General features: G+C 44.9%; 1 protein-coding gene across 1 annotated transcript; it reads left to right on the forward strand.

Moving 5' to 3' along the window:
• The first annotated feature begins 1,874 nt into the window (after nucleotides 1-1,874).
• On the forward strand, nucleotides 1,875-24,427 carry LOC120032188 (protein ADM2-like). Its single transcript, XM_038978169.1, has 3 exons — nucleotides 1,875-1,972; nucleotides 2,365-2,618; nucleotides 20,352-24,427. Exons 2-3 carry the CDS (start codon nucleotides 2,521-2,523, stop codon nucleotides 20,788-20,790), a joined length of 537 nt encoding a protein of 178 aa, XP_038834097.1. The 5' UTR covers nucleotides 1,875-1,972; nucleotides 2,365-2,520; the 3' UTR covers nucleotides 20,791-24,427.
• Nucleotides 24,428-24,738: the final 311 nt, after the last annotated feature.

The raw sequence follows: 24,738 nt of genomic DNA on the forward strand, positions 1-24,738 counted from the left end.
GTACTTTTTGGAGAAATGTCCTCTGGTCTGATGAAACAAAAATATAACTGTTTGGCCATCATGACCATCGTTATGTTTGGAGGAAAAAGGGGGAGGCTTGCAAGCCGAAGAACACCATCCCAACCGTGAAGCACGGGGGTGGCAGCATCATGTTATGGGGTGCTTTGCTGCAGGAGGGACTGATGCACTTCACAAAATAGATGGCATCACGAGGGAGGAAAATGATGTGGATATATTGAAGCAACATCTCCAGACATCAGTCAGGAAGTTAAAGCTTGGTCGCAAATGGGTCTTCCAAATGGGCAATGACCTCAAGCATACAAAGTTGTGGCAAAATGGCTTAAGGACAACAAAGTCAAGGTATTGGAGTGGCCATCACAAAGCCCTGACCTAAATCCTATAGAACATTTGTGGGCAGAACTGAAAAAGCTTGTGCGAGCAAGGAGGCTTACAAACCTGACTCAGTTACACCAGCTCTGTCAGGGGGAATGGGCCAAAATTCTCCCAACTTATTGTGGGAAGCTTGTGGAAGGTTACCTGAAGCGTTAGACCCAAGTTAAACAATTTGAAGGCAATGCTACCAAATACTAATTGAGTGTATGTAAACTTCTGACCCACTGGGAAAGTGATGAAAGAAATAAAAGCTGAAATAAATCATTCTCTCTACTATTATTCTGACATTTCACATTCTTAAAATAAAGTGGTGATCCTAACTGACCTAAGACAGGGAATTTTTACTAGGATTAAATGTCAGGAATTGTGAAACACTGAGTTTAATGTATTTGGCTAAGGTGTATGTAAACTTCCGACTTCAACTGTAACTCTCCTCTGTGTTTTGTGTGGATCAGGTATGTACATTATGACTATGCAGCCTAATTAATAAAACATGTCACAATCAGGATAGAGCACAGGTGTTCATGCTTGCTAAGCTCGGGAGACAATACAGACTCACCCACTTTCCCAACGGACACTGATTGAAATATGACTCATGTGAGTCCGTTTTAGGATATACGAGTCTAAACATGTGACTGACACATCTACAACGCCGTAGTAAGGTTACTAAACACAAGTGACAACATACTCATTGTATACAGGAGGAAAATGTCCTAAACAAATTAGCTGCACATGATCTTTGTAGCCCTGGTGGCATCAAGCTATATGATAGCCACTGTAACCACTCATTATCATAGGTCACATGGTACTCTTTGTGAGATCATATTTCCTTATATTTCTGGAAAATGTAGGATAAGTAAATGTTTGTGGCATAATCATGAAGCAATCTGTCAAATAGCTAATGTATCAATAGCACATTGGGCAGTACTTAATACGTGTAGCCACCGGTGTGTGGCCAAAAGTATCTATACTTATCCCTCAGGCTTACTTGGTGTTGAAGGCAAAGATAAGAGAGAAGGGAAAGGGAGGGGGTGGAAAACGCATGTTAGAAGTCTAAGAAAAGCATTTTGAGAATATGCCACCGTTTGTTTGTATGGCATATAGTATGGGAAATGGTTAATAAAACAACATTTGGATCAATGGTTGGTTAAAGATTAGCATGGATCTGTCTTAAAATCTATCTTAAATATGAATATCTATAACTAACAGAACAAACATTGAACTCATTTTCTTGGAAGTTCTTAGAAGATCTTTGACCAGTCAAGCACCATCATCATATTGGCATATCAGTTGGCATTTGCCACCAAAAACTACAACAGCATAGCTATAAACGGCACACATCAATATGCACACATACACGTCATATAGTAAATTAAGAATACATTATCCGACCAATTCACGGAGCCTATCAGGTGCACCGGTGCAGAATGAGTCCCGCCCACTCAATATTTATACGCACAATGTCATCTCGCGCTCAACTTCAGAAGTTGAATTTGAGAACTTCATCTTGACCAACACTTGTCAGATCCGTGGGAAAATACTTAGACATACGAGAATATTTCTGAAAATCTTCATATACGTAAGATATTACTAACATTCATAAAATGTACTATTTTATGAGCTATTATAGTTATAATTTGAAATGCAATATCATTTTTGTGTAAAATATGAAAAATGGGTGTAGCTAGATATATTTTGTATACCTTTTCTTTAGTGCTTGAGGTTTCTTTTTGCATAGCTTTCAATTGGCAACACATAGAGTGGTTCGTACACTTTGTATGCATGATTAGGCTACTGAATAGTGAGTGAATAATTCACTTGCAGGTGTCCCACAGGCACTCTTGGATATTTGTTGCAAAATAACTGTATTTCTTGCATATTTCGATAACGTAACCTGATCAATATCCTGATCAAATTAGACCATTTATTTACTTTACTTTTCTTTATTTTTTTATTTTCTGTTTATCACAGGATTATTTGACTGTCTCACGCATTGTTGCCTGGATATCAGTACTAGCCTAAATACCAAAACTTTGGGGAATTTTTCTTCCCCGGGAGTTGAACATCGTCCAGGTGGTTTGGGAACACCCTCCTTCCCAAGGGGTGTGCGTGAGAACTCGTCCCGAGATGCGTTCACTTCTGCCGGTTACTGTGTATTGCATCAGCCTATTCTCCCTCCAGCAGCTCCTGGCTCTCCCGGCCGCAGACCGTCTGGAGAGAAACAGGTAAGAAGAAAGACATTACATTACCTTCCTATATTGAACGTGCTTTCCAGTTCCTTCTCTTTCACTTTCTAAGAGTGGTCCTTTCTGGAAGTGGTGATTATTGAACAGAAATGTTATTGTGGAGAGCACATTGGATATATAAAAGCGCATTCTATTTCAATAGGAAATCTGGAGGTCTAATTCAAATATAGGCTACATGTAGTCTTATTTTACTCCAGGATTCGGAAAATACAGTGATGGATGAGATGCATTATTATGATATTGGTTATTCTCGAATGTTCAATGACTTTGCCGGTGTTTGGTGAATTGACGCGCGCCTTTTTTTAGCCTACAGTTTTTTACAAATTAAATCACACTGTCAAACCACAAACCGGTTGAACCACTTATTAAATCATGTCGAGGTTTATAGCATAAAGTATGCTGAAGTTTTTGTTCAGTCAGGGTGTTGTGTCGGGGAGATAACGGATAGAGAGTAGTGCTGGCCCTCGAGGTCAGAGCGAGACAGACGTGATACAGTGAACGTGCGTTCCCGCTCGGATAACATGGGGTCTCTGTAGTTATAATATGACCATGTGGAAAAGTTTGAGGGTAATCCCTGTTTTTAGAATGGATTGAGAGTTCATCCATGCGCGCCTTGCGCAGTCTCTCGTTTGCACTGCTCTCTCCATTGGGCTAGGTATGTTATGGGATTTAAACACTTGTGTTGACTTAAAGTTCATGATAGTGTAGGCTAACGAGCGCTATCTTATCCATGATCACTATGTTGAAAAATGGGCACCATGATGAAATTACACATTTATTCCATCTGCATAATAAAGCGTACTCATCAGAATTTGTGTTCTTATGTGATGCAACTGAATTTAGTCCAAAAACTCAAAATTTAACTAATGGGACAGAGGACAATACGATCGTCATTGCATCATATTTTTTCACACTGCGCTATAAACACAAATGCGCAGGTTAGGCGCGTTATTACAGACTGTTAAGTATTTGATTGATATATTACCTATGTAGATAAATGTTACATCTAATCTGACAGTATTCATGAAAGAATTCCGTACAGTTCGTTATAGGTCCCTAGACGAAAGTGCTAGCTATTTGCGTCAGTGTTCAAGGTCAATGTTAATTGCGCCAAACTATCTACTTTATCTTATTCACGTGTGACTATATTTTGGAATGCAACAGATATATGGTTGTGTGTTTGTCTTACAAATTAGGTTTGGTTTTAGTAATTTGTTCAGATAAATGTATGGTCCTTAAGTTAACTTTTTTCCACCTCTGCTATCATATGTCCCACATGAGGTCATATTCCTAACACAGCAGTATATATGACCTCATGTGGGACATGCCCTCATGTGGGACATATGATAGCAGAGGTGGAAAAAACAGTCCTCCTCATGTTGGCATTTGCTGAATTCCCCCCACATTTCAGGCATTGGCTACTGTACTGTAATACTGTAATGAGTGGTATTTTCCCACTCTGCTATTCTTCTATGTGTGACATGGTAGTAAAATCCCAAGATTACAGGGAATTGGTCAATAATAGCCACACACGCTCGCGCACACACACACACACACACACAATTTCCCATTTCATTGGGAGGGCAGAACATGCCTGTTCAAAGTGAAGGAGAAGTGCACTAGTGAAGTCTCCAGTCTCTGGTGTGTTTTAGTGCAGTGAGAGCTATAGCAGAGGGTAGAGTCAGTGTCTGCATGCCCTCTTCTGGTGGGAGACTGACAGGAACCTGGACTCTATCAATGAGAGAAACCAATTAAAACAGATGATTACCTTCACCAAGAGCCATGCCTTTACATGGAAATCTGGGATGTTCAAAGCTGTTAGTAATTTTTTTGGGGCAAATGAAGTAAGGCACTTGGTTGTATCTAGTTGTTCCTCTAATGTGAGTTAGCGCTGTAGGACACACTGACAGGTCCCAAAAAATGTCGGAAAGTATGTTCGGAAATTATTCAGACCCCTTGACTTTTCCCACATTTTGTTAGGTTACAGCCTTATTCTAAAATGTATTCATTTGTTTTTTTCTCTCATCAATCTACACACAATACTGCATAATGACAAAGCAAAAACAGGTTTTTAGACATTTTTGCAAATTTATAAAAAACGGAAATATCACATTTACATAAGTATTCCTATCCTTTACTCAGTACTTTGTTGAAGCACCTTTGGCAGCGATTACAGCCTCGAGTCTTCTTGGGTATGACGCTACAAGCTTGGCATGCCTGTATTTGGGGAGTTTCTCCCATTCTTCTATGCAGATCCTCTCAAGCTCTGTCAGGTTGGATGAGAAGCGTTGCTGCACAGCTACAGTTGAAGTCGGAAGTTTACATACACTTAGTTGGAGTCATTAAAACTCGTTTTTCAACCACTCCACAAATGTCTTGTTAACAAGCTATAGATTTGGCAAGTCAGTTAGGACGTCTACTTTGTGCATGACACAAGTAATTTTTCAAACAAATGTTTACAGACAGATTATTTCACTTATAATTCACTGTATCACAATTCCAGTGGGTCAGAAGTTTACATACACTAAGATGACTGTGCCTTTAAACAGCTTGGAAAATTCCAGAAAATGATGTCATGGCTTTAGAAGTTTCTGATAGGCTAATTTACATAATTTGAGTCAATTGGAGGTGTACCTGTGGATGTATTTCAAGGCCTACCTTCAAACTCAGTGTCTCTTTGCTTGACATCATGGAAAATCAAAAGAAATCAACCAAGACCTCAGAAAAACAATTGTAGACCTCCACAAGTCTGGTTCATCCTTGGGAGCAATTTTGAAACGCCTGAAGGTACCACGTTCATCTGTACCAACAATAGTATGCAAGTATAAACACCATGGGATCACGCAGCCATCATACGGCTCAGGAAGGAGATGCGTTCTGTCTCCTAGAGATGAACGTACTTTGGTGCGAAAAGTGCAAATCAATCCCAGAACAACAGCAAAGGACCTTGTGAAGATGCTGGGGGAAACAGGTACAAAAGTATCTATAGCCACAGTAAAATGAGTCCTATATTGACATAACTTGAAAGGCCGCTCAGCAAGGAAGAAGCCACTGCTCCAAAACTGCATAAAAAAGCCAGACTACGGTTTGCAACTCCACATGGGGACAAAGATCGTACTTTTTGGAGAAATGTCCTCTGGTCTGATGAAACAACAATAGAACTGTTTGGCCATCATGACCATTGTTATGTTTGGAGGAAAAAGGGGGAGGCTTGCAAGCTGAAGAACACCATCCCAACCGTGAAGCACGGGGGTGGCAGCATCATGTTATGGGGTGCTTTGCTGCAGGAGGGACAGGTGCACTTCACAAAATAGATGGCATCATGAGGGAGGAAAATTATGTGGATATATTGAAGCAACATTTCAAGACATCAGTCAGGAAGTTAAAGCTTGGTCGCAAATGGGTCTTCCAAATGGACAATGACCTCAAGCATACTTCCAAAGTTGTGGCAAAATGGCTTAAGGACAACAAAGTCAAGGTATTGAAGTGGCCATCACAAAGCCCTGACCTAAATCCTATAGAAATTTTGTGGGCAGAACTGAAAAAGCATGTGCGAGCAAGGAGGCCTACAAACCTGACTCAGTTACACCAGCTCTGTCAGGAGGAATAGGCCAAAATTCACCCAACTTATTGTGGGAAGCTTGTGGAAGTTTACCCAAAACGTTTGACCCAAGTTAAACAATTTGAAGGCAATGCTACCAAATACTAATTGAGTGTACATACATTTCTGACCTACTGGGAAAGTGATGAAAGAAATAAAAGCTGAAATAAATCATTCTCTCTACTATTATTCTGACATTTCACATTCTTAAAATAAAGTGGTGATCCTAACTGACCAAAGACAGGGAATTTTTACTAGGATTAAATGTCAGGAATTGTGGAAAAACTGAGTTGAAATGTATTTGGCTAAGGTGTATGTAAACTTCCGACTTCAACTGTATTTTCACGTCTCTCCAGAGATGTTAGAATAGGTTCAAATCTGGGCTCTGGCTAGGCCACTCAATAACATTCAGAGACTTGTCCTGAAGCCACTCCTGTGTTGTCTTGGCTGTCTCCTTAGGGTTGTTGTCCTGTTGGAAGGTGAACCTTCACCCCGGTCTGAGATCCTGAGCAGGTTTTCATCAAGGAACTATCTGTACTTTGCTCCGTTCATCTTCTCCTCGATCCTGACTTGTCTCCCAGTCCCTGCCGCTGAAAAACATCCCCACAGCATGATGCTGCCACCACCATGCTTCACTGTAGGGATGGTGCCAGGTTTCCTCCAGACGTAACGCTTGGCATTCAGGCCAAAAAGTTTTGCTGACATGCATCCATGAATGGACTGGCAAGTCTTTATGGCCTATAATTGAGGTTATTGACTCATGAGGTGGAAAAAGAGGCTTGTTTTTACCCTGCATGGCCTAGATTTGCAGGGCTGAGAAGGATGTGCCAGACAACAGTCTCCATATAAGGTGACCCTATTCTGACAGGAGGGCGCCAATGCTGGAGGTTCTGACTTAGCTCAACAACCTCTGTCTACAGGTGTGTGTGTGCCTGTGTGTCTGTGTGTCTGCGCATAGACAAACACCTGCTGCTGAAATCAAATCGAAGCAAGGGGAAGCATGACTCAAACACCTCTGTTTATTTCGGACAGAGCTCCCAGCAGGGATGGGCTATTTCTGCTTCCCAGTGGTTGTTTTGATTTTAATCTCTCAGAACTAACTTCCCATTTAAAACAGCAGCGGCAGAATTCGTGGGTAATTGTGGATGTGATTGTGGTTGCATCAGTGCTCTCTATCAGTGTATTTGAGTGAACACGGCAGATTTTCAAAAACAAACAGTTCATTAAGAGGGAGTCTGTTTGTCTTGTCCAAGCTGTGGCTGTGTGAGGGGTTATCGTTCCTAGAAATCCCCTCAGGATGTTCCCTTGGCGATGGAAGGGCGATTCATAATGTCCTCTCTATTTTTCCTCACTCTCTCTCCAATTCTGGTTTCACTCTTCTCTCTCCCTGTCACGATCATCTTCTGGTGAAAGAGTGGACCAAGTCGCAGCGTGATATGAATACATCTTCCCTTTTATTTATAACGAAGATGAACACAAAACGAAACACTTTTACAAACTATACAAAACAACAAACGTGAAGCTACAAAACAAAAGTGCACACACAAGCTACTAATGTTTAGACATAGACAATTACCCACAATCACCTAAAGCCTATGGCTGCCTTAAATATGGCTCCCAATCAGAGACAACAATAAACAGCTGTCTCTGATTGAGAACCAAATCAGGCAACCATAGACTTTCCTAAACCTCTATACTGAACACAACCCCATACACTATACACAACCCCCTAAACAATACACACACCCTAAACTAGACAAAACACACAAACATCCCCCATGTCACACCCTGACCTAACTAAACTAATAAAGAAAATCAATATAACAGAGGCCAGGGTGTGACACTCCCTCTCTAATTCTGGTTTCTCTCTCTGCCTTCTTCCCTCCTTTTATCTATTTATTTTCTCAGTAAATGTCCCACTTTTTCTTCCTTCCATACCAAATGCTCTGTCCTTCCCATCACACATGGGATCCCATCACACATGATGGGATCCCATCACAGGCCAATAACAATAACACAGGCCTCATCGCTCCTCCTCTCATTCCCCTTTTCAGACTGAGGTGTGATGGGTGGGTTTGGTCATTGTTTCTCTGTACCGATAAAGTTCTCTATGTTCTGATCATGGACGGCCCGCGGGGCTTTGTGTTTTGACACCCTTGCTCTAGGCCATTCACAATACAAACTATACCCTTCATTTTACATATAGTAACAGCTTGAGAGAAAATAGAGCCAAACCACAAGTTAAATATGGCTTTAGAGACGAAGCAGTTTTACATTGTGGATTCCAGCAGTGGGATGCAGGGCACCCCAGACAGTGGCATGTTACAGTAGCTGATTTGCTGTAATGTGCTTGTTGTCATGATGACCCACTATTTCCACACAGTCTTGGACAGAGGTCAATGATATGACATGTCAGACATCCCAGACAGGATGAACATAGTTTGTGTATTGAGCGTGTGTGGGAGTGTAAAGTATATTCTCTTTAGAAAGAGGGACTGTGTAAGTGTAGACTACTGGTCTGACTGTGTGTATTTGAGGCTGTGTGTATTTGAGGCTGTGTGTATTTGAGTCTGTGTGTATTGTGGTCATGAATTTGCTCAGGATCCTGACTGGACAGAAAAAACAATGTTTTTCCCGTCTGTCCATCCTCCTCCTAAATCATTAACTCCCTCTGTCACCCCATATGGGGCAAGTGTCATGGCCAGGACCCCTGCATGCAATTCAGACGTCAACACCCATCCATTGTCCAAACACAATATTTACCCCAGAAACAGGCACATTGCATCATCATCCACCTCCCAGAGGACCTACTGTTGCATCCGTCAGATGGTGATAGATTTTATAACTCTACATACAGTAACTTTATATAGATTTATAGACATGCTTATACAATATCAAAGACATAACATGAACATTACCTTGACTAATATGGCTCATAAATACTTCAACTTTACTCCAGTTATCTATTTCATGTACTTAAATACACTTTGCGTGCCTCAGTCTGATATAACCCTGGCTGGCCCTGTAGATCGCTCTGTGAGAGGCAGTATGTATGGCTCTGTGAGAGGCAGTATGTATCGCTCTGTGAGAGGCAGTATGTATCGCTCTGTGAGAGGCAGTATGTATGGCTCTGAGGTTAGACATCTGCTCTGAGGAAGCATGGCTGCTCTGATGTGGGCCACACTGTAAACAGAGGTCTGGACTGGCGATGTATAGAGATGTAATGTATCCACCATATAAACACTGCCATGACCCTCCGTCCCTCCCTCTCTCTTTCTCCTTCTCTCTCTCCCTGCTCCGTGGGGGTCATTACGACCAGGCCTAAAGAAGAGAGGGAACTAGTCTCCCACCAGGCAGCTCAGAATTCCACAGTGGATTAGTGGCTAAGACCTAAATTCCACCGTCCACATCTATAAAGAAAATGCTTCCACTCTGCACTGAAAACTTGACCATGGCGAAAGGCATATGTGTGTGTGTGTGTGTGTGTGTGTGTGTGTGTGTGTGTGTGTGTGTGTGTGTGTGTGTGTGTGTGTGTGTGTGTGTGTGTGTGTGTGTGTGTGTGTGTGTGTGTGTGTGTGTGTGTGTGTGTGTGTGTGTGTGTGTGCATTGGGGTTGTCACGATACCAGTATCGAGATACTACGATACCAGATTTTCCGGTCGGTCGGTCTGTGTATACTGTTAGTGTTACAGAAAGAACACAGGATAAAGGCTGAAGAATGAACAAAGATGGAGCTCTGAGGTCTGAGGAGAGAAGGACTAAACTCTTGTTTCATGTTCTATTGGTGGTTGAGGAAAATGTAGGTGTTATTCTAGCGAAGTACAGTCATTTGTAGTGTGGATGGATACCTACAGTAGCGATGGAGATCAGGCCACAATCATGAGTCAGCACTGCAGCTGTGAGTGGCCGCCTCAGTACAATTGGAACGTGGAACTGCAACCACTGTGTGGTTTGAAGTCCGTCTCCCAATTCCCAAACCACTACACACTTAAGTCTGCTGAGGGGAACAAGAGAGAATATGTGGCAGTCGTTCTTTCAAGCCAGGGACTTTAGCAACTGTGTACACTTTCACCCAACGCAGTGCATGATGAGGAAAGTGCTAAATCACCCCTCAGCACGTACTTATCGTCAACACAAGAGGTTATAAAACCACCAACACATGGAGAACAAGCGGCAGCAAGGGTTCATTCACAAATAAATCGCCTTTCGCTTATTTCTGTCTCCTTACTGAGAACACAATCTGTCCTCTGTTAGCTGTATGGGGCCTGGCGAGGATTATGTATGAATGTGCCACATTTACTGCTGATTAAGGCAGCCCATGGTAGGCTCCAGCCCCCTGGGTATAAGCATGTAAGAAAGGCCTGGTACTGGCCAAGGCTTACCCCTCTCTGACGGGGCCTTACTGGGGCAGAGGAGGGCATCAGGCTGGGGCCGGTGGGACATCGGCGATTTACATTTGTATCACAAACAATGTTTGAGAAAATCATGATGAAAGTATCCATTTTAGGCCCTTTTTAGACCTATACTGTACATGCCTCCAATAAGACCCTCTGATCCGTGAACTGTACATGATACAGACAACATCTTGGTGTCATTATACTCCTTATAGTGTGCTCTAAAATATGGAGTAGGTCTAGATTCTGAAATAAAAATAATCACATTCATTTATTCAACATTCAAATATTAATATCTCAAAACGACCCTTTTTGATTTTGTTTATTTTAAGACATTGTTTGGAACAATATATATAAGTACATTACATTTCCAGTGTGGGCTCTCTGCTAATTCTGAAGGTATGATCAATTATATGAGCACCACCAACACAGTGAATGGGAACATGGATTCAAAGGAAACTCACTCTGCTGGTGATTTGCTGAATGTGATTGGTTAATGACCTATCATGTCAATTTATATGTATAAAATGGGTCATATCATTAAAAGTACCAGAGAGCCCACTCTGGAAATGTTACGTGTTTGAAGAGAGTGTCTAAAAAGGATAGTTTTGAGATTAATATTCATATTTTTTATGTTGAATAAATGAATGTGAAAATGTGTATTTCAGAGAGAACACTATAAGGAGTATAATGACAGATGTTGTCTGTATTATGTACAGTTCACATATCAGAGGGTCTTATAGGAGGCATGTATGCTAAAAAGAGTATAAAATGGCTAATTTCATCATGATTTTCAAAAAAATGGCTTGTGATAGAAATGAAAAAAGCATGTTAAACATCCTTCCCCCCAATCATGTTTCTATGTGAGAATTGTCAGAACAATCTGAGATACCTAATTGCTCCTGTAAGTCGCTCTGGATATGACTAAATGACTCAAATGTAAATACCAAAAATATTTCCCGCTCCCGCTGGCGTGGAATCACCCTATTGTGGTGGTTCCACTGGTGGGTCTCAGTTGTGATTCCAGACCTAAACCTCAGTCTAAACTGTGGGAGTAATACGAAAGAATAACACCACACTGCAGCACGAAGGAGTTGGGATCAGCTTACCCTTTTATCGAACCCTCGAACCCCCCTCCCTCCACCCGTTCCCCAGGCTGAGTGACTTTTAACTTAATGCCCTCCGATGAAAATGGGAATTTTACAGAACAAGTAGGTGGATTTGTTACCAATATATATTTTTAAATAATCTTCCACATCAGATGGTGCTGAAAACGAGTGTTGAGTGAGTGAATGTTTCTAAGAATGTGAAGCTCTGATATCTTTGATCCTCTGCCAATCACAAAGACCTCCATTACTGTCCATTTGCAGGATTACTTTCTCAATAGCCAAATTAGACGGGGCTGTCAGATCAGATGTGATCCAGTGAGAGAGTTCTCACGTTGGGCCGGGCTACAGTACAGGGTGCTGCTGCCTTCTCCTGGCTGTGGGCTAGAACACGGTGGCCAAAAGGCTTATTGTGGGATCAGAAGAACTGGAAACTGGAGAGGAGCATGTGCACTGGGCACACAGTTACACCTCCGGTCCAAAGTCTTTGGCCAAAACACTCCCCTCAGATCCCTCTGGCACAGACACATACAAATGACTTCTGGCTGGCCCAAGGGATAAAACAGACAAGTTCACACTTGCTTGTGAAGCCATTATATAAAAGCTAAGGGCATCAGCGTCAGGTGAAGGTAAAGCGGTCAGGTCAGATGGTGTAACAGAGAAGAGAGGAGGACAAAAGGACATGCCACGAATTCCCTAGGTGGGAGGTGAACCCCACAGAAACCCAAACACATTTAACCTCCTTTAAACAGCAGATTTGCTCTTTCTTTCTTTTTTCTCCCGCTCCGCCCCCCTCCAGTTACAAATTCTCCAAGAGAATTGTTTTTTAACTATATCACAGGGTCTTTATGGCTGTCTGCCAGCCCAGAATAGCCTGACTAGCGAAGCAGCCATCGTCTACTGCGTTGGGTCGGGCTCGGGGCGGCATGTTGTGTTATGGGAGATTCCAGCGCTGAGTGTGCCACAAAGTCCACTACTGCTCCACCAGGGGTGGATGAGGGCATTTGCCACTCAACAGGGGGTTAAATGGGTATTATAAACACACACAAGCACACACACAAACTACTTGGTCGATGGGGTGGATTGGGACTGACACAAGGCAGCTTAGGCAGCAGGTAGACTAGCGGTTAGAGTGTTGGGCCGCTAACCGAAAGGTCGCTGGTTTAAATACCTGAGCTGACAGGTGGAAAAACTGTTGATGTGCTCTTGCGCAAGGCACTTAATCCTAATTTGCTCCAGGGGCACCGTACTACTATGGCTGATCCCGTAAAACAACACACTTGACTGCACCTATCCGGTGTACAATAAAACACAACCATTTTTTTTATAAATGTGAAGCTGGGTACAGCACACCCACTGATCACAGACGTCAATTCAACGTCTATTCCATGTTGGTTACACGTCATTTCAAACAACATTGATTCAACCAGTGTGTGCTCAGTGGGCATTGTTTGGTACTGGCAGTCTGCACACCCCATCAGACCTGTTTTTTTCCAGGGACTCCCAAATTAAGCTGTTCTGGAGCTGTTTTATCTTTGTTTTGTTTATTCACCATCTCTTGTTTCCGAACGGATTAAGTTTCCTCCTTCCTCCTGTGTGAGAAACACATTTTCCACCATGGATTCCAAACACAAAAGAAGAATGAGCCTGTACAGAAGATTGTATTTCAGCCTTTTTGTGTACAGAATGGTCAACTAAATAAAAATTTACTGTAATGAATATAGACTATCCAAATCTCTATAGCAACCACATTGCAGTATTTATGCGGTATATAAACGTAGCTTTTCCACGCAGTCAAATACAATTTGTGCCTGTCTGGCAGCCTGGTGCTTGGCACAGAAGGCGGGTGTGACTTGGCCATGGCCTGGCCACAGAACAGAGCTGAATGACAAGGTGCTCCTGGAAATAGTGCTCCCTCTGCACTACCACAGTGGTTACCAGTGACACCCACCATCACCAGACACCAGGGCCCTGCCCTGTACGGGCAAACAGGCTGGATGGCAGGGAGACAGACACAGGTGGAGGCAAAGCTCATTCAGTGTTTTCTTTGTGTTGGAACTCTGTGTACATGTCAAATATAGCTACCTTGAAACTTTCACTGACTGACCACTCATGGTGCTGTTGCTGGAATAGCACTACATTTTTTCTTGTAAAGTAGCTAGATTGGCTAGTTACATTGGGCTTCAAGCCCACAACACACCAGAAAACTCAGTTGTAGGTTAAATTGGTTGAACAAACCCATAAATGCTCAAAGTCATGTTTATAGTCTGTAGAATTTTGACCATGAACAACATGTTTGGCAAGAGCCTGGCCAAGGCACTCAACACATTAACTAAGATACCGCCTTAAGGAGGCACAGAAGGGTTTGGAACCCTGTTTATTAATATAGCCACTTCTCGCTGTGTCTGTACAGAGATTGGTTGGTTACCACTTGCATAGTGGCGTTCTACAGTAGGTCTACCCTGTTATTTTTCACAATCCAGTCAGCGTTTCACAAGGAGAACGCTGCTCTTTTTTATAATTACGCTGTATGCCAACTATCATTACTGCTTCTCCTAAAGAGCAGTTGGAAGCCGGTCAGAACCTGATGCTGTTTCTGTGCTCTTTAAAATTGAAAAAGGATACAAAAGGGACGTTTTCTCTTCCTTGTTCTAACTTTATCATGGGAGGACATTTAGCACACAAAAGTCATACTTACTACTTAAAAGAATTTAGGCTTGATATACCTACACCCACTGGCGCCATTTTGAGAATTGAATTCCCTGACTCACTGTGGCCAGTGCTTCGTCAATATGACTTCTGCCAGGTGAGCCTCTACCTATTTATAGCATCTGTGTTACGAACGATGAGGAAAAAATGTGAGGAGTCAGGCGCAGAGAGCAAAGATATGGGGAAAAACCACTCTTTAATGTCCAACCAGAAGAACAACTGGTAACGTCAAAACATTGGCGTAAAATCCACTCGAATACAGTACACACTGGAAAAATAAATCCAGACAGTGGAAAACCCCAATAAAACGAACAACCTCATACAAAAACAGAAAGACAAGCCCGCACAAACAGAAGCGGGCTAAACGAACTTAAATAGCACCACCCTAACAACCAAACAATGAACAGGTGAAAACAATTAGTCAAAACCAAACGAAAAGGAAAAAGGGATCGGTGGCAGCTAGTAGACCGGCGACGACGACCGCCGAGCGCCACTCGAACAGGAAGGGGAGCCACCTTCGGTAATGCTCGTTACAGTACCCCCCTCCTGACGCGCAGCTCCCGCAGCGCGCCGACGCCGGCCTCGAGGACGACCCGGGGGCCGAGGCGCAGGGCGATCCGGATGGAGGCGATGGAACTCTCTCAGCATAGATGGATCCAATATATCCCCCACCGGGACCCAGCACCTCTCCTCCGGACCGTACCCCTCCCAGTCCACGAGGTACTGCAGGCCCCTCACCCGGCGTCTGGAGTCCAGAATGGACCGTATCGTGTACGCCGGGGACCCCTCTATGTCCAGAGGGGGCGGAGGGACCTCCGGAACCTCACCTTCCTGCATGGGACCAGCTACCACCGGCCTGAGGAGAGACACATGAAACGAGGGGTTAATACGATAATACGAAGGAAGTAACAATCGATAACACACCTCGTTTATTCTCCTCAGGACTTTAAATGGCCCTACACACTGCGGACCCAGCTTCCGGCAGGGCAGGCGGAGGGGCAGGTTTCGGGTCGAGAGCCAGACCCTATCCCCCGGTGCAAACACGGGGGCCTCACTGCGGTGACGGTCAGCGCTCTTCTTCTGCCGTCCACTCGCCTGACGCAGAGACTCCTGGACGGCTCTCCAGGTCTCCTTAGAGCGCTGTACCCACTCCTCCACCGCAGGAGCCTCGGTCTGACTCTGATGCCATGGTGCCAGAACCGGCTGGTACCCCAACACACACTCAAATGGTGACATGTTGGTAGAGGAGTGGCTTAGTGAGTTCTGGGCAATCTCTGCCCAGGGGATGTATCTTGACCACTCCCTGGCCGGTCCTGGCAATACGACCGCAGAAACCTACCCACCTCCTGGTTCACTCTCTCCACCTGCCCATTACTCTCCGGGTGATACCCCGAGGTCAGGCTGACCGAGACCCCCAAATGCTCCATAAACGCCTTCCATACTCTGGAAGTGAACTGGGGACCCCGATCAGAAACGATATCCTCGGGCACCCCGTAGTGCCGGAAGACATGGGTAAATAGTGCCTCCGCAGTCTGCAGGGCCGTAGGGAGACCGGGCAACGGGATAAGACGGCAGGACTTAGAGAACCGATCCACAACGACCAGGATCGTAGTGTTTCCCTGAGATGGAGGAAGGTCAGTCAGAAAATCCACCGAAAGATGGGACCACGGCCGTTGTGGAACGGGGAGGGGTTGTAACTTCCCTCGAGGCAGGTGCCTAGGAGCCTTACTCTGAGCGCATACCGAACAGGAAGAGACATAGAATCGCACATCCCTCTCCAAGGTGGGCCACCAGTACTTCCCCCTAAGACCTCGCACTGTCCTCGAAATACCCGGGTGACCTGACGAGAGTAAACTATGAGCCCATCGAATCAATTGATCACGAACAGCGAGCGGTACGTACCTACGACCCTCTGGGCACTGTGGAGGCGCAGGTTCCTCCCTTAACGCCCGCTCGATGTCCGCGTCCACCTCCCATACTATTGGTGCCACCAGCTTGGCCGCCGGAATGATGAGGGTGGATCGATGGACCGGTCCTCCGAGTCATAGAGGCGAGACAGCGCGTCGGCCTTAGTGTTTAGGGAACCTGGTCTATAAGAGATCGTAAAACGAAATCTGGTGAAAAACATGGCCCACCTTGCCTGACGCGGATTCAGTCTCTTAGCTGATCGGATATACTCCAGGTTACGGTGGTCAGTCCAGATGAGGAAAGGGTGCTTAGCCCCCTCAAGCCAGTGTCTCCACACCTTCAGGGCCTTAACCATAGCCAACAACTCCCTATCCCCCACATCATAATTCCGCTCCGCTGGCCCGAGCTTCTTCGAAAAAAAAGCACAGGGGCGGAGCTTTGGTGGCGTACCCGAGCGCTGTGAGAGCACAGCTCCAACCCCAGCCTCGGATGCGTCCACCTCTACTATGAACGCCAAAGAAGGGTCCGGATGCGCCAACACTGGCGCCTCGGTAAACAGCACCTTCAACCTACGGAAGGCTCCGTCCGCCTCTGCTGACCACTGCAAACGCACCGGCCCCCCCTTCAGCAGTGAGGTAATAGGAGCTGCTACCTGACCAAAACCCCGGATAAACCTCCGGTAGTAATTGGCAAACCTTAAGAACCGCTGCACCTCCTTTACCGTGGTCGGAGTTGGCCAATTACGCACGGCTTTTACGCGGTCACCCTCCATTACCACCCCCGAGCTGGAAATGCGATAACCCAGGAAGGAAACGGCTTGTTTGGAAAACTCACATTTCTCCGCCTTCACGTACAGGTCATTCTCCAGCAGTCGCCCAAGAACCTTGCGCACCAGAGACACATGAGCGGCTCGTGTAGCGGAGTAGATCAAAATATCATCAATATACACCACCACACCCTGTCCGTGCAGGTCTCTGAGAATCTCGTCAACAAAGGATTGAAAGACAGCTGGAGCATTCTTTAACCCGTACGGCATGACGAGGTACTCATAATGGCCCGATGTGGTACTAAACGCGGTTTTCCACTCATCTCCTCCCCGAATACGCACCAGATTATACGCGCTCCTGAGGTCCAGTTTCGTGAAGAACCGTGCTCCGTGGAATGATGCCATCGCCGTAGCGATGAGAGGTAGTGGGTAACTAAAACCCACCGTGATGGAATTGAGACCTCGATAATCAATACACGGACGCAACCCACCATCCTTTTTCTTCACAAAAAGAAACTCAAGGAGACGGGTGACATGGAGGGCCGAATGAATCCCTGTCCAAGAGCTTCCGTGACATATGTCTCCATAGCCAACGTCTCCTCCTGGGACAAAGGATACACATGACTCCTGGGTAGTGCAGCGTTTACCTGGAGGTTTATCACGCAATCCCCCTGTCGATGGGATGGTAATTGGGTCACCTTCTTTTTACTGAAAGCGATAGCCAAATCGGCATACTCAGCGGGAATGCGCACGGTGGAAACCTGGTCTGGACTCTCCACCGTTGTCGCACCGATGGAAACTCCTACACACCTGCCTGAACACTCATCAGACCACCCCTGTAGAGCTCCCTGTTTCCACGAAATCTTCGGATTGTGAATAGCCAGCCAGGGAATCCCCAGCACCACCGGAAACGCAGGTGAATCGATAAGGAACAGACTAATCCGCTCCTTATGATTCCCCTGCGTAATCATCTCCAAAGGAATTGTGGCCTCCCTGACCAGCCCTGACCCTAATGGTCGACTATCTAAGGAGTACACAGGGAAGGGGGGTTCTACCTTAACTAACGGAATCCTCAACTTCTGAGCGAGTCCGCGATCTATAAAGTTCCCAGCTGCGCCTGAATCGACTAGCGCCTTATGCTGGAGAGAGGGAAAAAATTTAAGGAAACATATTAACAAAAACATGTGACCAACAGGAAGCTCTGGGAGAGTGTGGTGCTGACTCACCTGAGGTGACCGAGGAGTGTTCTGCCTGCCCTCTCGATTCCCAGATGGACTCCTCCAGCACCGACCGGAAGTGTGCCCTCTTCGGCCACAACTGGTACAGGAGGAGCCTCCTCCTCCGATCTCCCTAGATGCTGCCCCTCCTAGCTCCATCGGGATGGAAGCAGGAGGGTCAGGAGGTGGAACTGACAGGACCCTTTCAGAACGTCCGCGAGCAGCTAGCAGATGGTCTAACCGGATAGACATGTCTATTAGTTCATCCAAGCTGAGCGTAGTGTCCCGACAAGCCAGCTCCCTGCGGACGTCCTCTCTCAGGCTACACCTGTAATGGTCTATCAGGGCCCTGTCGTTCCACCCTGCTCCAGCGGCCAAGGTCCGGAAATCCAGCGCGAAGTCCTGCGCGCTCCTCGTCCCCTGCCGGAGATAGAACAATCTCTCACCCGCCGCTCGGCCATCTGGAGGGTGATCGAACACGGCCCGAAAACGGCGGGTGAACTCCGGGTAGTGGCCCCTCGCTGAGTCGGGCCCGTTCGAGACCGCATTGGCCCACTCTAGGGCTCTACCCGTCAGGCAGGAGACGAGGACACTCACGCTCTCTTCGTCCGAGGGAGCTGGTCGAACGGTGGCCAGGTACAGATCTAGTTGTAGCAGGAATCCCTGGCAAGACTCGGAGGCGTAATACGCAAAGCGCTGGCACCGGATCCCGCTGGAGGAGATGGTATAGTTGCTGGAGGGAGGGTAGGTGGGGTAGTAGGGAGACCACTCCTCTCCCAACGATCCATCCTCTCCATCATTTGATCCATAGCTGATCCGATGCGATGGAGGATGGACGTGTGATGAAGGACTCTCTCCTCCATCGTGGGGAGAGGGGTGGTCGCTGCTCCTGCTGACTCCATAGGTGGTGCGGGCTTCTGTTACGAACGATGAGGAAAAAATGTGAGGAGTCAGGCGCAGAGAGCAAAGATATGGGGAAAAACCACTCTTTAATGTCCAACCAGAAGAACAACTGGTAACGTCAAAACATTGGCGTAAAATCCACTCGAATACAGTACACACTGGAAAAATAAATCCAGACAGTGGAAAACCCCAATAAAACGAACAACCTCATACAAAAACAGAAAGACAAGCCCGCACAAACAGAAGCGGGCTAAACGAACTTAAATAGCACCACCCTAACAACCAAACAATGAACAGGTGAAAACAATTAGTCAAAACCAAACGAAAAGGAAAAAGGGATCGGTGGCAGCTAGTAGACCGGCGACGACGACCGCCGAGCGCCACTCGAACAGGAAGGGGAGCCACCTTCGGTAATGCTCGTTACAATCTGTAACAAACGAAGACACAGAGACACAAATCCATCTGGGCAAACACACCAACAACAGTTCAGAGAAAAGAATCCCCAGTGCCAAGTTTGAGTTGAGCAGCCAGTGTCATCATCAAGAAGAGAACAGATGGCAGGGCCTCCTCCTCCTCAGCACTAAAGCCAGAGTCAATCTGAGATGTGTTTGCTAAACAGGCTGTTCCTGAAACTTGGTGATGTCTCCTTCCTGTGGACACTTGCCACAGCTTGCTCTGTACATTAGCCTTCCCTCTCTTGAGTGGGTAGTCAGTAAATCTCCAGAGCCACTCTGTCTGTTTGCTTTAGCTAAGGTGGACATGGAGTCTCAATAGTTTTGACGTCCAGTGTGTTGATATTACCATAATAAATTAACAGCAGCCAGGTCCCCATGCTGTTTTGTTCCTGTGCTGAAAGGCCATTAGTCTTCTAAAATGCATTAAGACAGGATGGTGACACATCAACCCTCACCATGCCCATTCCATGTGTGTAACATTTACTGTCAGTGTGTGTTGACATAAAATGCTGTTGGAAGTGTGGTTAACAACAGTCTGATAATAACTAGGCCAGTTCTAAAATTACTTCTCTGATTCAATGGTCAGCATTGACCCAGAGTGGAAAGATACAGACATCAATCTTAACGACGTCTTATTTTTTCCTGTGTTCCCAGGTTGGAGCTGCTTAAGAAGCTTAATGCGCTGAGAGAGGAGGAGATCTTCACTCCAGAAACTGGCACCGAACTCGCCAGCCCAACAGACTCCAGCCCTTCATCAGACCTCCAGCCTTCCATCAGATCTCCAATATGGCTGCCTGGCTACCTCCTCAGAGACACACCACCCACTGTCATGAACACAGCCCATCTTGAACCTCTGGTACGGGCGAGGCGTGAGGAGGGCGTGGAGCCCCAACGGACGGGGTCAAGAGGTCGTCGCCAGGCCCAATCAGGGTCGCGGGGGGGTCACCACCACCCCCAGCTGATGAGAGTGGGGTGCGCCCTGGGAACCTGCCAGGTTCAGAACCTCAGCCACCGGCTCTATCAGCTGATTGGCCAGAGCGGACGGGAAGACTCCTCTCCCATTAACCCCCGGAGTCCGCATAGTTACGGATGAGCGACTGACGGATACTTCTCCCTCTCTTCTCTGAAAACATCAACACCCCAGCAAACTTCTATCTATAGACATTTATCTCTATTTTATGTATCACAAATAGCCTTTGCATTAGTATTAGATGTAGTCCACACCTTTTTTAGATCCTGAAATTACAATTTCTGTACTTTTTGAATGATATTTGCCTTACTCCTCTGTACACCTCAAAAACGCATCATGCTGTTTAAGAAAAGGAATCTGACATGAATGAAAGCCTCTTAGTCGACGCTTCCCACCACCACTGGGAACGAATACCTGTCACCCAGAGATGCTCTGGACATTTGGGTCTCGTCTAGTCTTTGTGTTTCTCCCGGCCTCCTGACTAGTCAAAGAGCTGCAAGGGGCTCAGTTTGACTTCCTAATCCTGTTAATGTAAGAATAAATGCCCCTGTCCACCGGTCTTTCTACTTAACACAAGCCAGCGCTACTGGACGTGTCTTTATAAGGCCTGATGACCTCCACAGCAGCAGTTAGCTCTGGCCCCATTGATCAAACACTTAAACCACTAATGTGGATTTCTACCAGGGCTAGGATCAGATCCCTGTCAGAGCGAATATATTCCTGAAGACCCGTCAAAACGACCCAATGAACCCTTTTACCCCACCCTAAACCCTACCCCCTTAGATCTGCCAGGACAATTTGAGGGACCATGTTTGACATATCTGGGTTAATTCTCTGATTTACAGACCACCAGCAACCATTTGTGGGCAGACACTGACCTTATAGACACAGACACTGACCTTACAGACACAGACAATGACCTTACAGACAAGAACCTACTGTCCTCTCTCATCTGCAGCCAATGATGTTCCCGACAGAAGCGGTCTGTGGTTCTGTGAAGTATATGTTTCAACAGACCACAGCCTTGACAGCTGCATTCAGCCATAATAGTCAAGTTCAGCAGTGGCTGGATGGAGTTCTGATTCTGGACTCGTCTAGTAGAGACTGTTTATAGAAAGAGAAAGAAGAGGGTAAACATTTCAATGACTCAGTTCCTATACAAGATGGAGGTTTTCAATGTTTTTATTATAAATCATTGCGGACCTATTTCAGCGGTGAGATCTATTGGTTGGCTCGTGAACACAGTGAACACTCCTGCTGCCCTTATCTCAGGGTCTGAGTGGGGATATTATCCCCTTCATGTGATTCTTAAGTTCTCCCACTAAGTCTCGACTTTATGTTTACGGCAATTTAACCAATCAGACCTAATCTCTTTAGTTGTACCGCTATGGTGGCGAGGTGGTACACATCGTCTGCAGTATTTATAAACAAAATAAACTTTGACCGTGCCTTGCCTTGGCCAAGGGACCGTATAACTACTAGCTAAAGCATCACAAGTTGCCAACCCAAACCCAAAATCTGCCACTAGCAGTACTGCATAGGAATATTTAGAGGCTTGCTTTGTCATTATCAATAATAATCCGGTCAGTAATGATCCTAAAAATGCTAGTAGTTTAGTGTGTACACAACAATACTTTACGTTGTATGCTTGTAGTGTGTCAAATGAGTCCAAATTAGCACAGAGTCAACAGCAAAGTTCTCTGCTGTTACATTGTGGCTTTGTAATGACAGACCACGGATACCAAAAGTTAGGGAGCCAGAGTGCCACATTTTAAATCTGGATACGAAATACCATAAAAAAAAGATATGCCCTGAGATTCCCATTTTCCCTTGTTATAACTGTCTCTGAAATGGTGGGCGGATGCTCTCACTAGAAATAACCAAAAACAACCTCAACTCAGCAAGCATTCAAAAAACTAGGCCAACCTTCAAAAGGTGCAGAGTCTGTCGAGCTGAAAAAACAAGCCACAACGTCTCTATGACGTCTTTAATAGCCATAATAATCATGCGGCCTGGCTCTTTGAAACACATTCAAATGGTTCATAATCTCAATGCCAGATGACTACAATAGTTGAGATAGTCCTCAACGTTCAGACTATTCGTTTTCCAATAACTTCGATCCAGACTTGCTGATGTTGCTATTGCTGCAGTTAGAAACCAGGTCAGCCGTTAGTCATACATTCATGTATTTATGATTATGACTATGTAACTATTAGGTTACTGTGTCGTAATTAAACAGTCACAGGAGTACCCAAAATCAGCTTAGAGTCTTTTAGGGTCCAGGTTTTTACTGTTTTGTTTTGACCACAGCGTTGCCTCAATGAAATCCTTCTATAACTAATTAAGTTAGTTGGGCAAGTGGTTTAAATTCACCAAATATCTGACAATACTTGACAGTCATTTATTTTTTTTGTGATCTACATCATACTATAGTGTGGTCTCTATCCATATCCCCCTTTCATTTTGTTTGACATATTTTTGTCTTTTTTGACTGAATCATCTTAATTAAAACTGGGGCTTTATTCTACTTTAGAGTTAGATCATTTAATCAAGGAGTGATTCTCTGTCTCACTCTCTCTATCTCACCATCTCTCCCTCTACCACTCTCTCTCCTTCTATCTCAGATTATGACCTACGCCAGGTCGCAGGTCATAATCAGTGGTTCATTGGTTCTTTAAGTCTAATCTGTTCAAAGGCATAGTGAAACACACATGCCATTGTCTCTGCTGTAATTGAGCTAATCAATGTCTCGTGACAGACCATTAAAAGGCTTTTCAAACGCTAAGAACCTTGGTGAATCTCTCGACTTCTTAACCACCACTGTCACAAGTGTGTGTTTGTGTCTGAACGGTCACATATAGAATCAGGAACCAACCTTGTGTTTGTTGGATTTTTGTTGGGGCCATTTTGTTTTTGCTATACTTTTTCTTTGTGTTGTGAATCTCATATTACAGTAATTACACGTCAGTGTTGTGTCACTGGCGGGTCCGTAGTCATTCCTAGCAGCATAGCTGAGTGTTTTGTCTGGGTAAACTGCGTACCACCAGATTATTTACGACCTTTGACCACTAATACCTCCCCTTGTGTGTTAAGAGAAACACTCTCCACCAGTCTTACATCAAAACTAACGCTGCCATCGCCTGCCATTGTTAACTCAACCTATGTTGTAAAGAGATGCAAGAGATTGTGTTGGGTGTTCACGTCTGTATGTGAGTGTGTATGTGACTGTATGTGAGTGTGTATGTGTAGGTACTTATCGTATAGTCGTTTTAGCCAGGGATCTAACACATCACAATCCCAGTCTGTTTTTCCTCGTTCAATATTTAATTATACTTAAGGTCAGAAGCCTCTTATAGGGTCACAGCAAACTGAGCAAAGCACTTTAATGTTGTTAGTTCTTCACAACTTGAATTTCAAACATTGCAATTCTATTTTTAATGACAGATGAGAGTTATTGTATATGTTGCATTTGATAAAGATCTGTATGAGTATGAGTGGAGTGAAGATGATATCATGCGCACTTGTGCATATTATATATTATTAGTGGTACTATGTAAGAAAAGTAATATATTTAAGTTATCTTTGTATATTTATATATGTACGTCACCAAAGACACTATTTATCTCGTATTTCCCACGCTCCTAAAAGGTGACCTTTTGTTAGGAAAGAAAAATCAATTCAAAATGTAGCTACATGTTCATGTCAGACAATGTCTTTCATTCTCTGTAAAAAATAAAGAACTACACTGTAGTGAGATAAAGTCCAGTGTGTGCCTCTAATTTGTGAAAGTGTGTGTGTGCGTGCGTGTGTGTGTGTGTGTTTGTGTGCGCGTGCGTGCGTGTGTCTGGATGTTTACCTTCATGTGTGTGTGAGTACAGTATGAGCAACTCTTCACAACAGTTATTGTTAACAACATCGATGCCATTGTCAAAACAAAAAATAATGAAGTTATAATCAGAATTAAGTCTACTCTCCACAGAATTATATAAACATTAGAGAACATGACAGTTGCCAGCGCTCTTCGATATTACTACATCTTAAAATAAATACAACTAGAGGTACCAAGAACAT

This window comes from Salvelinus namaycush, chromosome 38 (genome assembly GCF_016432855.1).
Source record: "Salvelinus namaycush isolate Seneca chromosome 38, SaNama_1.0, whole genome shotgun sequence".
Classification (NCBI taxonomy): Eukaryota; Metazoa; Chordata; class Actinopteri; order Salmoniformes; family Salmonidae; genus Salvelinus; species Salvelinus namaycush.